At 42.9% G+C, this 16,945-nt stretch overlaps 1 protein-coding gene across 4 annotated transcripts in view; it reads left to right on the top strand.

The window, feature by feature from the left end:
* Window positions 1–3,800: 3,800 nt before the first annotated feature.
* The window catches only part of slc38a4 (solute carrier family 38 member 4), a 26,494-nt gene continuing 13,349 nt past the window's right edge, over window positions 3,801–16,945 (top strand). The window contains exons 1-9 of one of the 4 annotated variants that reach the window (XM_080851827.1): window positions 3,801–3,860; window positions 12,361–12,600; window positions 12,770–12,863; window positions 13,364–13,479; window positions 14,957–15,030; window positions 15,146–15,238; window positions 15,521–15,602; window positions 16,497–16,579; window positions 16,740–16,798. In XM_080851827.1, the coding sequence (XP_080707953.1) occupies window positions 12,488–12,600; window positions 12,770–12,863; window positions 13,364–13,479; window positions 14,957–15,030; window positions 15,146–15,238; window positions 15,521–15,602; window positions 16,497–16,579; window positions 16,740–16,798 (714 nt within the window). In that variant the 5' untranslated portion in view covers window positions 3,801–3,860; window positions 12,361–12,487. Of the gene's footprint in view, window positions 3,861–6,537; window positions 6,631–10,452; window positions 10,519–12,360; window positions 12,601–12,769; window positions 12,864–13,363; window positions 13,480–14,956; window positions 15,031–15,145; window positions 15,239–15,520; window positions 15,603–16,496; window positions 16,580–16,739; window positions 16,799–16,945 lie in introns of those variants that run through there. The other 3 variants (XM_080851828.1, XM_080851825.1, XM_080851826.1) reach the window with 3 other exon arrangements.

Here is a 16,945-nt window from a genome sequence, read left to right as displayed (position 1 = left end):
AATAAGAATACACATATACACACATATACACACACACAGACACACAGACACACAGACACACACACACACACACACACACACACACACACACACACACACACACACACACACACACACACACACACACACACACACACACACACACTGTACAGTAGAGCATGGAGGCCCCTTTAAAGCAAAGAGAGAATGACAAATCCCTGTGACTGTCAGCTATGTTGAGTGATAGTGGGGCCTTATTTGCTTGGCCAGACTGGTGGCTCACTGTCTCAAACATGTTCTCTGAAAAATGGGCAACATGTTAAGAGGCTATTCATCAGCTTACATAACAGACGCTGTGTTGAATTTCCAGAAATTGTTTCTATTGCATTGCACTCGTAATGTCACACGTTACAACATGTTAAACTATGCCTGCCGGCACAGCCGTGGCAATGGCTTTACTCTTCTCTGCTTTTAATGCTTATTTTCTTTTTGGGTCAAATTAAACTAGAATTGAGAAATTTGAATTTTTCATGTCCAAATTGTACAATGTGTAAAAATGACACTTGAAATGAATATTCTCAACGAGCAACTGATTGGGCACATCTGCAAGAATCTTTTTCCTCACCACCTCCATAATACAAATACACACAGACAGACCCTTTGCAACAACTGAAACTATAAACTTGAATCCACATTCCCTGTAAGGACAACTAATGTCTACATTTACATTCTATTGTTTTTAGGCAAGCTGACATCATTTTCCAGTAGCTACCAAGGGGGGGAATCTCACTGACACTTTTCTGGACTCTGTAACCAACACCATAGTTTCAACACAGTCCATCTGTATGCATCCAAAAAAACAGTTAAGCATGCCTGCCAATTACATTCTGCACGCATTTTACATTGAAGGCAGTAAGTACAACAGTGGCTGTCTGGCAGAAGTGATGAACAAATGTTCACAGGATTGGGAGCAAGAGAGACATGCTGGAAACACTTGAGGAGTGTGAAACAGCTTCTGCTTCCAAACAGTGTTGAACCAAATGTTGAATGATGAATGGTTGTTGGATTTTTCATTTTTGCCCATTGTGTGATGCATATCACTGGCATCCCAATGTAAACTGCTCGTGATGCCAACTTTTACACATGGAAAATGGAAGTACACATTAAAGGTAGTGTTGGGGCGGGGGGGGGGGGGTGGGGGGTGGGGTGTGGGGGGGTTACACCACATGAAAGTTCCATCAATGGATCTATGAGAGAAACCCCTGTTGTCACAAATCAGTAAGGTCTTCCTAGTTTACCTTTGCAGCCAACTCCTTATTTGATGAATCACAAAAGAGGATTAATTGGGTAGCACACACTAGGCAAAAACCAATAACAGGGAGCACAAAAAGTCAGCAACCTCCTTGATGTTAAAGACAAAGGGAAACTGGGGGAACAGATACTGGGACTGGCAATGATAAGTTGACAGATTTTAAGACATTCCAAGAATCCACGGTGAGATGAATTCATGGTGTGTCCGATTCAACCAGCACTGCCTACCCCACTTTAGAAACGCATTTTGTTCCCCGAAGAAAATCATGTGTGAATTATTGCGTAAAAGGCTAAAAGACTTGTCATGTTTCTAGGAAACAGATCAGATTTACAAGAATTAACGTCATTCAACCTTGCATTCTTGTCAATTTTGCTAGGAAGTGAGATAAAGATGGCTAAAAAGCAAGTAAACTGTTACACACTAGTAACAACACGCTCAACTCACCATAAACTATCTCTAGATGATTTCTGTCTGCCTGCGTTCTGAACACACATGATGAGATTGTTCATGAACAGGAGAGGGACATGGTGATAATTCAGGTACGTGGGATGAATAGTGAGTTAAAATATATCTTCTGATTACTGTGATAAACGTTTGAAAACATTTCGGTTCTGGGTACTGGAGACAGACATTTAAAGGCTGTCTTTTCACTCCACCAGATGAATGCCATTATGGTAATCGATGGTGGGTAGTAATTAATGATTGGAAAGCCATGAATGGTGGAATAGTTGTCCAGGGCCACTCTGAAATGGTAATGTTTTGAGGACATCTAAGTATTTGACCAGCTAACAGTTAACAAAATTGGGTTTATTCCTAAAGAAATTACATTCTATCCATCACATTATGTGACGTTCTCCCTGTGTTAGTGTAGAATGTTTATGTCTGTAAATACAGTTTAATTTTCAGAGTTGGCTAACACGCTAACATAGCTACATTTTTTAATGAAATACTGCCTGTGTTTTCAGTTTTTATACATTGTTTTCAAATTGTTTGAATGTGGAGCGTGTGTTATCTAACACAATGTAAATGCTTTTACTGACTAGTCCAACAGAAAGAAAGCCAGCTTGGCATCCGACTTGCATCCTTTTGTCTATTTTAGTTCTGGCCAACAAGTAAAAGCCATACTGAGACTGACTGTTGTTCAGTGACTCTCTCTTGTTCTCTTCCTCACTCCTTCCGACAAGGTCGTCCTCTGTTTCTTTGTCGCTTTTGCCATTATGTCAATAAAGAGATACTGTGCTAGCTTCTTCTTATGCTAGTAGAAGGGTCTTTCATGATTTTAAAGGAGTTATTTTGAGGTGAGGTTGTAACATAAGGCTGCTTAAAATATGTCTAGTAGGCCCAAAATACACCGGATTCCGTGAAATCACTACAATACATATAAATTGAATATATACAGGGGTGCAAAATATTGTATTGTTACCAAACCATAATAAAGTCAGAGAGAATATTATCATTTTTTCTAGTTAGTTCAATTAACGTGACAGGGATGAAATTGGCATCCTCCATTTTCGTAGAACTGAAAATGACGGGGTTGATCAGCAAAAGGATGGTAGTAGGCCTACATGGATTTTTTTTGTTATTGTGTACATGGATGAGAGCTCTGAATGAGCTATATGAAGCATTTGCCTCTGAGATTACCAAAGAACACATGCGATTTGTGCTAAGTGGAGGCCATTCAGCTTTAAATGTCTACGCAAGCTCGAAAGCTCTTTGCACATGCTCCTCAAAGCATGTGTAGAGGAGCCTCATATCCATACGAAATGGGCCATCATAGGTGACTGACGAGCCTACCAATTTATTTTCACCCGCAAAATGGGGGTAGTTTTCAAAAGTGTTCCTTTCAAATCAGCATATATCGCCACAACGGAATTAATGTATACGTAAAATAATGTGTCATTGGGACCTTTTCCACCTCCAACCAATGGAGCAAATACTCTTTTAACATTCAACCAAGTTCTTATCACCAGCCCAAACTGTCATCAGATCTACGTAGTTAAAGACACCTAAACAGCTATCTAGCCAGAGCAAACAAAACACTCCTTTGCAAACAAATGGCCTCACAACCACTTAATGAGAACTAACCAAACCGTATTGCGTCAGATATGAAGTCAGATCTGCTGATTTTTAACTAATACATTAATAATATTGCGCTTTTTGAGCCATGTACCATAGGGAAACCTCAGGGGGAATTAGGGTAAGCGATCCCACAAATCAAACGTGACGTATGCCAATTTATAGGTTACTGTTTAAGCCTTTACTAAAGCCACAACTACATTTAGACAGCATTTGCCTAATTTATAGTTAAATTGCATTATTGATCAAGCCTATGTGACGACAGTATACCCCCAGCTCACAGAGTTGACAGGCCCACGAAGACCCCACACTCGACTCCCCTCTTCAGTGTGAAATATGATGCTTGAGGAAGGTTGCCATCACATGGTGGAAATTTCCAGTCTCTTCCTCGTTAAATGGGCAGGTCCATGCGCTTGCTCAATAACATACGTCCGCTAAGTTTGCGATTACCAGCGCTTCTGGGTCCTCAGTCAACAGATAGTCTTCATTCAAGGTGGGTTGCTATGTTAAATTACATATTGCAGTGCAACAGTTGCTATTTCACATTGTGCTTTTTCTTCAGAACATTCGTATGGGTAAGGTTTGCCAGCATGCTTTATTGTGACTTCTTAATCAGTATAATGATGTCTGGACAGACTATAGAACCTGCATGTTGTTGGATGATCATACTAGACTCACGTTAGTAGGTTTATTGTGCAGGTATTATGTTGACGATGGATATTTTTTGATACATTGTAAAGGCACTTGTATATATACTTGTTTATACTTGTATACCACTCAGCCTACTGTGTTAGCATCTTTAAATGTACAAAGTACTGAGGTTCCGTCTTCTCTGCCCTGACCATGGGGTGTAGCCATAGAGGCTGAAAAGCTTTGGCGGTAAGAATTGAAAAGGGATTAAAACGTGCACAAGACTTGCAATGGATGTACTAAATCTGTGTATATTTGGAACAATTCGTGAATCATGGTATCTGCATGCACATAGAATTGACTTAATTGTTCTAAGTTAAACAAGTGTACATTTTTTCTATTTATTCCCTGCCGTGCTACTGTAGCGCATGGCAGAAATAACTCTAGTGTTGCCCCCTCCCCCATTTCGTTCCATCTAGGACATTTGTAGCCTATATGTTTACATTTGCAGATTGAAATTATTTATGAAAAACACTTAACTGATGTGAAAGATGATAACGAATCCTGTGTTATAAATGCCATGTAGGTGTGGCTCAGTTACAGGGGCATTCCTTTAATTTTTTCATGTCTGTGGTTATTACATAATCCAATCAGCATTAACAAAGACGAAATTAGTAAACAGAAACCGAAAAACTACAGATGCGGTCTCCATGAAACAGCATTCACTTATTGGTGTTCTAATTAGAAATTGGTTATATACAGCATAGTGATTATTCAGATCTATCCTTTTACCTAGCTTATTTAACTCACGGCTATATATATTTAGCTACGTAGTCGGAAGAGGAAAAGAAAGCCCTAAAAGAAGACAATAGACTTGGTCAGAATTTGACCTATTTTGAAGTTGGAATTTGGAACTTTTTCAACATAGAACTGGCTTGTCTGAACCCGACACTGTAAATAACTTATTATGAAATATGCCCTCTTAAATCTCTTTGAAATCTTGTAACCAACCGGAGACTACGTAAATGTAATTATGTTTGTGATTTAGTTGACACTTCGTTCACATAGAGTAGCCTATACAAATGCGTTCAGCGTTGTGGATTTTTCGACCACAACAATAATTGTGCTGTGACCAGACCACCCAGACTACAATAGTAGGCTATTTCTTCTCTTTGGCTACGCACCCGCCTACACGTGCTGTTAGGATGTAACGTTATTCTATTTTTCCTCTTGGTACCTATAAAAATGTGCAATGTCCGGTTTAACAATTATTGTGGATAAACATTTCATTCGTGGTTCACACGGAACTGGCGCTGTTGGTGTAGAGAGAGTAGCACGATTTTGACAATGTTGTTGTGGCATGATCTTGTGTTGCGTTTTTTGAAGGGTCGTTGAAGACGTAGGCTATAGAGCTTGTTGTCCTGTTGGTGAACTCAATTTATCTGAACACGTGGTAGACAACTTTGTAATAGTCTGCTTAAAAAACAAGCGGTCTAACACAACACGTGATTCTGTACCAAACCCCAATAAATCATCAGAACAGACGGCGAAAGCTATTTCCATTCTATACTAAGGCCAACTTGTTTGTGTATCTGTGTTGTTTCAGATGCGAGTTTTTAAAGAGAACCATTGATGAGATAATGTGTGTTCACACCAAGGTTGCATCAGACTTTGCAATGCTCCTCCCTCCAGAGGCAGTAGGTATGGCAGAGTGAGCACCCTGCATTGTTTTGGGTAGCAACTGAAGTAAACTACTTAATCTCACTTGCATTTGAGTCTTGCCTACACACTGAATCTAGTTATGGAAAAATATGTACCATTAGTGAACTGGAAATATTATCTAAACACACTGAACCATCCTACAGCACTTAGCAAATACCTCCCCAATACACACATGCGCACACACAGACATACACACCTCCAATTCTTCACGGCAAGGAAAAAGACTCACAGTACCACTGAAACTAGTATCCCCAGTTTTCAGAATAGTCTGTGTGACTGTTAACCTAAATTCACTTACATATCCATTTTTTCCCTTCTAGTGAACATTTGTCAAGGATAAAATAAAAGGAAGTTGTGCAATATGATTTTGAAAACAAACTGACAACAACAAACTTAACCCTCAGGGCCCAAAATAGAGTGAGTGTCTCTCTCTCTCTATCAAACATCAAAAAAGTAAATACATTTGCCACATCTGAGCCAACGAAAAGAGAAGCTTGAGTTGACGCGACATCTCCATGGAGAGGTGACGTCTAATCACTCAGGTTTCCATAACGATTCAAACGTGTGAGCGGCATGCCTCTGGGACAGTGTCCTCTCTGCCCTCCGCCAGTGTGCTGGTATTTATAGGTCTGAGGAACAGAGCTGCCTGAAGACCGCCAGGGGCTGTGAGCACATCCATTTAATCTGCCATAAGAGACTCCATGATCAGGCATCTCTGGAGTGACACTGGGAATGTGGGTCCCACTGCTTGGCATAGTGTGCACAGAGTATGAAAGGCACCAGCCAAGGTTTACTCCTCCTAAATCGATATGTCCGCATGGCCTGCTGTAGGGAGTGGTGTTGATTCAAGGTCTGTTACACTTTAACCTCACTGCTGTAGTAGAGTAAGGCATCATCTCTGGCGTTGTGAGGTAGGATCATATCAAATTCTGTGTTAAGTGTTTGTCGGCTGTCTTTCCTGCAATACATAGCTGTTTGGATACATGTGTGTTACATGTCATTAAGAGTACACAGTATTTCACCCATGCTGCACTGTTCCTATATGGTCAAGATTGGCAAGAGTCATTTACATCTCATTTTCTAAACAGGGACCAAGTTACAGCACAGTATCTCTGTCACAGTTCAACAGCTCATCTTAGATCTACCTTTCATATGCAGTCTGTCATTTGAAATAATCACTGCTTTTCAGGACATTTTTAAATTTAAATGTATGGCACTTGCATTGTGAAAAGTTTGTATTTACCCCCAAGTTATTGTAGTGCCATTTTTCACAATGTGCTATCTTTTGTGCATACTTAATTATCTTATGTAATATAGTTGGTTTAATGTTGTATAGATTTGCCAACAAATGCAAAGGTGTAATTTACTCAGTGCCAGCTGACCCCAGTGAAATTTAGAATGGTTCAGCATGTCCCTGCCAATGTTGTGTCATTGGTCCCTCCAGACCGATATAGCTTATTTGCAGAGTGGCTCGGAATTACTCCAAAGCTTGATGTTCAGGACAAGTTAGGGGAGTTCAACCTGTATCATGGGATGCCTCTGTCATGCAGTTCAGACTGTTTTCCGACCAAGTAGTATAACCACACTTAAAAGTTCTTCATGCTTAAAGACTTCAGGGACTACAGGTGTCTTTGCACAGTAGTGTGTTACAGCAGGAACCCATCTAAACGACTCTTCAGCCCCAAACCTCTATGACAATCTTTTAGTTTTATCTGACAAATAGTGGTCTGGCTGCTGTCGAAGGTTCAGACGAGAGGAAGACTCGCCAAAAATGCGTGTCCACTTCACATGGGAATATTTTCATGGGGTGTTCACCATACTGCCAGCTCACATGCTTCAACCTGTGAGAAATCTCGCGTCCCGCCACGCTCACCTACGTGTTAGATGAGGCCAGGCCATCAAAATATTGCAGTTGAATGTTTTGCACATATGTCAAAGGCGCTCTTATGTCTTTCTCAAGGCTCCAGCCATGCTACAGTGGATTCAGTAAGGACATCTATCAGGACAGCTCCCTACTGCTGTATGAAATCAAGGGAAAGAGTACACAACAGTTACATTATCAAAATCCTGTTTTAGATGTACATTTATAGTTCGGGCTGATTCTTTTTTCAGAGCTTCTCATTTTCCGTTAACCTTTGTATTTTGTATTTGATTTGGTGACTGCTACAGTGCTTGCATTCACCTCCTCCAGGAATGAGCCGCTTCTCTGTTTTAAAGTCCATTTTCATTATTTACATTTTTATGAGTTGTTAGGAGATGATAGAAATAAAGCTAGTGTCCAACTTTCTATGGATGTCAGAACTTCCACGCAGATCAGGTCCTCAATTTCTCTTGTGGCTTCAACCTGTGTTAACCCCAAGTGCAAACGGGAAAATTGCCCCAGGCCTGACCTGTTTTCTGCACACACAACGAGCACACAGATATGGCTGATCTGGAAGAACTCGGCCGGATGTGTGGAATGTGGCACAGCAGTGAGGAAAAACCGGAAAGGCATCAGAAGATCACAGAATCGTATAATGTGCCTGTGTGCATGCCTATGGAGACCAATGTTTGAATTTCCCTGCGAACACAACCAATCTTATGTTCCAAGGGGTTAAAGGAACACCATGGGTCCTCCAAGTGGTTTAGTGATATTTTGCCAGAACCTTTTCCTTTAACTTAGGGTTGGTTGTTTTTCTAATGTGGGAGTTTGTTGTCTAATGTTGTTGAACTAGTAGATGTTGGTGTTGCTCTTGAAAATCATGACCAGATCATAGAAACCATCAATTAGGATTAGTGCTCTGCTGCAGTATTTCACCAATGTTGACAAATATGTAGTGACAGAAGACTTTTATATCGCTCACTTGATCGCAGATAATCCTGCACGGCATGTCTGCTGGCATTTGAAAAGCCGTTGAGGCTGATACAAATGTAATATGGTTAAAAGGCCACTAATGTGTGGAGACAGTTTCATAATGCCTCGCAGTAATATTCATGAATATTTCACTTTTGGTTGGAGAGAGGAGCTAGGGTGACATTGTGGTGCTTACGTCATTTGAGGACGCCCCCGTAAACATCAGATCTGTCCTTGATTGAGTGTAAATAAACTCTGAGCCTGAAGATAAGACAGGTGACCATATCCGCTGCATCCCTTTGGGGAGCTGCAATGTTTGAAGCCCTGTTTGTATTCTCAGGTAGTGTTTGCATTGATCCGCGTGCGTCACTGGGGCAATCCAGGACCGTGTTCTGGCAAACAGAAGAGCCAGTTAAGTCCTGTCTTGACTAGTCTGTAATATTTGCCTTTAAATTGTAAGGTATCATACATTTTGAGGTGACAAGATAGAATCTGTGTTAGTCTTATACTTAGTCAGGCTATCACAGATTGCCCCAAGATTCTCCCGTTACATCTGTCCTGCCTGCCAGGCCTCGTCCTCATGGGCTCCACTGCCCCAGCATTTCACCAGTGACATCAACATGTGTCTGTTTAGTGTGTGACGTGTGTGACGTGTGTCTGCACAGTATCCAGCCCAGTATTGAGCTGTGTTGTTGAAGAGCTGGTGATGCTTGAGGTGTGTGAACGCGTACTGACCTGGAGTCCGTTACAGCAGAAGGCTACGTGTTGCTCCCACCAGGCCCACATGTACAATAGCTTGTGATTGGCTCACATGGTGTGAACTTTATGAACTGAAAAAGTATGACTGACATATAAGGAATGCCCCGCAGCCCTGTGAGGACTTTTTGCGCTGAGTTATTGCTACCTGGATATCACTGGAATACTCTGCTGTCTTCTAATTCATATCTCTACTTAGCCTCCAAGGTAATCTTCTGATATATGTGTGTCTTTCTCATCAGTGCATTCCTAGAATATGTAATATATAAAATTAATCTAATCCAGGAATTGTGGATAATCATAATGATAAATAAGTAATGATACTTAATTATGATCTGTAAAAAGTCTACCCATTGTAGAAGTAGTTGCAGTGGACATAGTTTAGCTTTTTGTGGCCCAGTTCAGATGTTTAAAAGAGCTCCATGCCTTGAAGCAAGAAATAAGGCAAGAAGTGTTGAAATGTTGCATCATCTTTGCAGTGGTACATTATTTGGCCGCTCAGGAGCACAGGAGGTAGTGGTGTTGTGACTGTGGAATTGGATAAACATTACAGGAATTCTAAGTCAATGTACAAAGTATTTTAAATGGACATAATTTTGATTGGTAACAAAGTGTACTGCTTTTTTGAAGAGGGTGCATCACCGGGATGGTGACCTTGCTTTGAGAAGTCAAACACACGCACACGCACACAAACACACACACACACACATTTCCCAGTAGCTGATTGGAGCCCAGTGTCCCTGCCTCCCTGTGGGACCGCTGGCTGCTGCCGGGAGCTTGGGCACTTGTGGTGCGTTTGAATGAGGGGCCAATTGGAGTTTCCTTCTGGCTGGCTCCGTGTGCGAGCATGTTGGATGGGTGGCTCCATGATCGAGCATGTTGGATGGGTGGCTTGATGCAATATGCCCTGTTATCTTTCCCATTTTTTTTTTTACTTGCGTAGTCTGTGTGCTTGGTGTCATGACGCAGGAGTTGGGAGTGGGGGGGGTCAGTTAGGATGAGGTAGAGACATGGGAAGGGAGGTGGTGGTGGTGGTGGTGGTGGTGGGTGGGGGCACCAGAGAGAGAACGGCCACTGATTGGTTTATCAAAGCCCTCCCTCTGCCCTTTTAAGCGTCCCTCTCACCTGTGGGGCCAAAAAGTCTCTGTCCGTCCGCCTGACAGTAAGGTCCGCACCTACAGGTCCACATCCTCAGTTACCCTCAGAGTGAGTGAGTAGATGCACGCCTTGCCACTGTTTATGACCTGCACGCTTGACTGTTTTGGGTGGTCTATGGTGGTGGTGATGTGAAGAGAGTTTAAGGGTGGGGGGGTGGGGGGTTGTCTGGCAAATGTGACGCTCTCATAGTTTGTCTGAAGGTTCATTGAGGTGTCTGTGGTTGGAATATTTAGTGGTGGGACGGAGAGTGAAACAACGGCTAAGGTAGAGAGGTAAGTAAGAGAAAGTGAGATAGAGAGAAAGTGTGGTGGCTTTACATTTCCAGACTGTGGAATGCTGGTGTGAACGCTAATGCAAGCACTGCCTCCTCTTTGAAGCACAAATGTCTTGCACGTCGTAAAGCAGACCCCTCGGCTCACCCAGCTGCTTCGCATTCTTCTGGCAGCTCTGTGCCGATCATCTGCTCACCCGTCTCTATCACTGAAACTGGTCGTCAGACTGACTTTGCTGATTGCTCTTAAAAGTACCGTTGAATGTTATAGAATTCACACAAATCTAGTCTGTGTAAGTTTGTGGTTCATGTGTTTCGGACGCAGTTTTGTTTGTCTATTGAAGTTCATAGTATTGGCTGTAAGTGGAAGCGTTAGGTAACTTGTCTTGTTGTGGGACACTGGAAAAGTAAGCAAAACACATGCTGGGAAGTATTGAGGAAAATATAATTGGTGTCTGTGGAAAAGATATTTCTCGTAAACTCTGTTGTGAGCCAGTTATCCAAACACCAAATCCAGCAGGCAAACTAAATGTCACTGGATGAGAATGACTCATCATCGGTGCATTTTGGAGAGCTGGTTGTGCAGGTTTGCTTCTTTGTGTATGCAGTTGCGAACTATGATAAGACGTGCGGTGAAGAGATAAGAAGGGCTTGTGCTCATTGCAGCTATTTGTTAGAGTAGGTTGTTATCATCATGATATTGCTGTCTTCACATTTAATGGGACAGATTAATGAACCCTGGTTCCTAGAATATCCATGCCAAGAATGAGACATTTTTCTGATTTGCTGGGCTCATGGTGTTCAGACCACAAAATGGGTTGGCTCTATTTGCCTTTTCTCATCAAAGAGGGCTTTGTCCATAGTAGAAGTGAACTGTTGACTAATTGGGTGAATTGATTTGGCAGATTCATCTTATTGCTTGGTGGCTCATCTGACTCTTACATAACACAGTCGTCCTGAGTATCAAATATGAACCAGGACCTGCATCCTCTGTTGTATTTGTTGGGTCACATTAGACTAATTTCTGTTTTTACATAATGTTTTTTATGCTGGTACTGGCTTAAATGAAATGACAGAATCACTGTAACCTCTGTTTCCTCTATGGTGTACACTGAACTTTATTCTGGTGTTGCGGGGGCATGTAGAGAGATACCAAGCATGTCAGTCTGAGAAACCCTTTTCCTAGAGCTTCTGTGCTTAGAACCTGCGTTGTAGCATTGTTCTGTTCTGTTCCATGAAAAAGATTGGCCTTATTACAACAGGGCAAAATGTGGCCTCTCGAGGCTCTTGACTTGCAAGTTCAAGGTTATGAAGTGAGAAATGGTGATTAAGTTGCCCTAAAGTGACCAATAAATCTGCCATTTAAAGAATCATCCAGTCATTCAAAGGATCACATGAGTCTCTCAAAGAGAGTTGTTGCAGTTTTGTATCATTTGTGTTTTATCACATTGCCCTGAAATGCAAACTAAATCAGGTCAGTTTTTTTCCACTGTTGTACCTGCATGTGGAGGTATCCATGACGCTGTGCTGAAGCGTGTGTGTGTAACACCCTTGTGACACTCTACAGCCCCAAGGTTTCTGAGAGCTCACTGTCTCATAACATTCACTGTGTTTTGTTTACAGAACGCAGGCGGCCAACTTGATTGGGAGAGAGCGCACAGAGGAACGATACACTTTTGGTCCACTCTTTTTGCTCTTGTTGATCGTGTTGCCGTAAGCCCTTGCACTGGCGTTTCATCAGCTACAAGACATGGATCGGATGGAGCTCAAGAAGGTCAGCACGGAGGCTGACGACGACAGCACAGACAGCCTGGACGACCGCTTCACTGAACCCATTGATTCGGAAAAGGCCACCATCAACAGGTTCGTTCAAGCATGCCACTAAAGCTTATAAGTGCAATCGTCCATGCCTATTTCCAGCTGGTTTAGCTTTCCATGGAGGATATTTGTAATATGTTGCAAAGTAAAAACATTGAATTGTGCTTGGTTACCTTTGGACTGCACTGTTATATGGCTGCATTTGCATTTTTAGTCAGTTTCTGGACGATGAAGACGGAGAGAGTCGGAAGTTCCTTGGTAATGGAATCATGAAGAAGAAAAAGTACGAGGAGTACCATGAAGAATATGTAAGTAGACCAGGGACCAAAAGTAAATCAAATCAAATCTTCATTTATACGGCACATTTCATACCAGCCAGTAAAACAATGCACCTCACAGAAGGGAAATGGGGGGGGGGGGGGCAGCATAGATAAACACAAAGACTAGCTAAAGCAGAGGCTCACATACAGCACATGAGCATTACTCCGCACTTAAGCCACTGCTTCTGTGGAAATGTGTGTGAATATGACGGGTGAAACCAGTCTTACTAGTGTCAGTAGTCACTCGGCTAGTTTGCGCTTTGTTAGTACAGTACACAACATTTAAGCAACTTACTGGTACTAATGTCTAAATCTCTAAATATGGGATGAAAAAATCATAAAAATAATACTTTTTTTTTTGCACAAGGTGTATGTCTGTGTTCATGTTGTGAATGTATGTAGGTCTTATTCTTGTACTCTTGTTCTTTCTCTCTCTCTCTCTTTCTTTCTCTCTTTCTCTCTCTCTCTCTCTCTCACACTTTGAGCAGCACCCAGGGCATGCATCCTTTGGGATGTCTGTGTTCAACCTCAGTAACGCCATCATGGGCAGTGGCATCCTGGGACTCTCCTATGCCATGGCTAACACAGGAATCGTTCTGTTCTCGTAAGTGTCCTCTCACTACCACCTCCAAACTCACTAGTCACACAAAACCACGTTGTGGGAACTCCTGAAGTGTGTTTGTTAGGTCTCCATTGACCATCCTGCACAGCATATGACTGTAGGCATCAGAGGGTGGCGTGATGCAGAGAGGATGTACTCAGGTACCACTGTGGCTAAATTTACCCCGCTCCCCAGTTGGCCTATTCCTTAAACCCCCTGACCACGGGGGGTATGCGTGTCTGGTCGCCATGCACACGTAACTCTCTCTCTCTACCTCTCTTTCTCTCTTTCTCTCTCTCTGTCTCTCTCTCTCTCTCTCTCTCTGGGAAGAAGAGTCAGTGCGTGTGCCTCAGAGTCCCCTCCTCACATCGACACACACATACACACTCACACCCGCACACACACACACACTCACACCCGCACACACACACACACACACTCGCGTGCCTGCGCACACACACCCACACCATCCTCCCCTCTAACCCTATCAGATTGAGGTAAGCAGCTGTTGCCTGTCCAGCTGGGCTCCTGTTCAGCCTCGTGGGGACCCTTTCCCTGTGACCTCTGCATTCTTTCCACAGCCTCGCATTCAGAAGCGACAAAGTCATTCCTATGCAAAACACGCTGTTAGCTCACCTGCACAACTGGTCAGACCACTGACCCCCCCCCCCCCACCCCCCGGCCAGCCACCCCGGCCAAGACACTCCCACCCCCAATCTCTCATCCAACCCCCTACAGAGCCCACCAGTCTCTGAACCGTAGAGGAAGTCCCCTCCTCAATTTTCACTTCCACCCTCTAGTCTATCAGCTGGCTGGCCCAGGCTATTTCAGGCTGCAGACCTGTCACTCGGTGTCATGTGTCCTGAGTGTGGCACTAGCAGGAAGCGAGAGTGTGATTCAGAGATTTTATATGCTTCCTTGTGTTCTCACTGGAAAGTCAAGCAGCATCCTATCGTGCATCACAGCCTTGTGGGAATGAACTTGCTTAAAACAGTCACTCACAAAATGGTGGCCATAGGTTTCCCGACCTGCAGGCAATATACAGAGAACCAGTGGTTGATTTATAGCCCTTCCCAGTGCCACTTACAGGAAATGCATGTATAAATACACTGCGTATATATGTTAAAGATGGGGCACACTGTGTCACCGGGTTCCTGTCTGCCTAGCTACTAAACAGACCTATTTAAGATGATGTTGGTAAAAATAATGCATCTCGCAGCCCACATGCAACAGTGTCTGGATTCCGACACTCTGGTCCATATGGGGAAAAGCTCGGTCAAGATTAGACCTGTGGTCTCACAACCGGTTCTGTAACGCTATAGCATTAAACATGTGCAAAGGTGCTAATGTTTATTTTTACAGTTTACTGGGAGGTTACTGTTTGACATTTTATTTTGTGGATTGGTTTAATTGTGTTGAGCTGACTACTGATTGACCTTTAGAAGCATTGGAGTTGATCGTGCCTTTGTTTGCTTTGCAGAATTCTGCTCGTAGGTGTGGCAGCCCTTTCTTTGTACTCTGTTCATCTACTGCTTGTCACTGCCAAAGAAGGAGGTAACGTGTTCACTTCTCAGCATCCATAATACATTATTTTTCTGCTTTTCACTAAATTGTTAATTGATTAATGAATGAATTAATTAATTGATTTGTTTATTTGTTTTCCTCCCAGGTTCCTTGATCTATGAAAAGCTTGGAGAGCGGGCCTTTGGCATGCCAGGGAAGATTGCCGCCTTTGGAGCGATAACACTTCAGAATATCGGAGGTACGGTTAAATAGTCTAATCATCAGTGTGTGTGTGTGTGTGTGTGTGTGTGTGTGTGTGTGTGTGTGTGTGTGTGTGTGTGTGTGTGTGTGTGTGTGTGTGTGTGTGTGTGTGTGTGTGTGTGTGTGTGTGTGTGTGTGTGTGTGTGTGTGTGTGTGTGTGTGTGTGTGTGTGTGTGTGTGTGTGTGTGTGTGTGTGTGTGTGTGTGTGATAAATCACATACAGCTCTTTTGTGTGTGTGTTGTTTACATTCCGTTCTATTCTCTCTTGTGACGTCTGCAGCTATGTCCAGCTACCTCTTCATTGTGAAGTACGAGCTGCCCGAGGTGATCAAAGCATTCATGCGCCTGGAGGAGAATTCTGGGTATGTGCACATTCCCACCGTTTCGACCGTCTTTAGACTAAAGCCATTTGATCCTTTTTGGCAGCAGTTTCCTGACTGGAAGCCAAACATGTCAACTCATGTTACACATGTGCTGGGATGGAAACTTAGCCACTGAATATGGTTTTGGCATTGGCCAATCCCAGTGTCCAATCCCTTTTTCGTTTAGGGTTAGCAATTATGTCTCAGAACTCTGTCGGTAGAAGTCATTCTTGGAGCGGAGCCTAACGTTGAGGAATGTGAGCATGTATTGTAACCACAGATTACTCAGAGTCAACAGTCATTACCAACCAGACTAGCCCCCTAATCTGTAAAACACACCAAAACAAAGTCCTGATATCAGTCATGAAGGGCCAGCATGTCACTTTGGCAGCTCACAAAGTCGGGTTTTATGCAGTTAGGCGTCGTAAACGTCTATCTGATAGTCTGAAGGATTCTCACCTGAATGGTTCACAGGGTCATATCAGTCAATGAGTTTAAGGCTAACAGTCTTCACGTGAATGTTTATGGATTTAATCTTTCCCTAACAGTCACAGTGGAGCTTCTCAAACTGATTATTGACCAGATAATTGCTCTCTCCAGCAAAACCTGAAGGACTTGCATACCTCTTATTCCCCCAAGCTATTCCCACCTGTGCTGAGTAATGTACAGCAACCACTTAATGTGCTTTATTCACGTTTGTGCTGTGGGGGCACTTGTAAAATAGCCCTCACTGGACTTGCTTCCACATTTCCCATGATGCTCCTGTTGTTTGTTATTTTCCTTCAGTTTGTACCCTGAACTAAACTGACTGATGGCTTAACCTGTCTGAGTAAGCCTGTTTGGAAGTGTGACTTATGCCTTTTTCTCTGTCTGTTTTTTTTCCTTCTCTTTTAGTGAATGGTACCTCAATGGCAATTACCTTGTTGTGTTTGTGTCCATGGGGATCATCTTACCCCTTTCCTTGCTGAAAAACCTCGGTAAGCCCTGCTTGGAAAAAAAGATGTTCATCTCTCTGTGTGCAAGCCCGGTCCTTGAGCTTGTTGGTCTGTTTGAATACATGTGGAAGCAACGTGTAATTGCAATAGTGCAAATGTCAAAGGAAATGTACTAAATGTCATCGTAACGCTTCATTTCCAGGCTATCTGGGCTACACCAGCGGATTCTCCCTCGGCTGCATGGTGTTTTTCCTGAGCGTGGTAAGGCTTCATTAGAGTCCATTCACTAATGTCAACAAGCACTGTGTGTCCTTCATGTCAGCTTGTGTGTCAAGAGTTCATGGCAATGTTCCTCACAACCACCTCACCTAGCACAGAGGAGTAAAATAGGCCTCTGGCTCTTATTAT

Source organism: Sprattus sprattus (genome assembly GCF_963457725.1).
Source record: "Sprattus sprattus genome assembly, chromosome: 14".
Taxonomy (NCBI): domain Eukaryota; kingdom Metazoa; phylum Chordata; class Actinopteri; order Clupeiformes; family Clupeidae; genus Sprattus; species Sprattus sprattus.
This window is presented reverse-complemented; position numbering and strand designations above follow the sequence as displayed.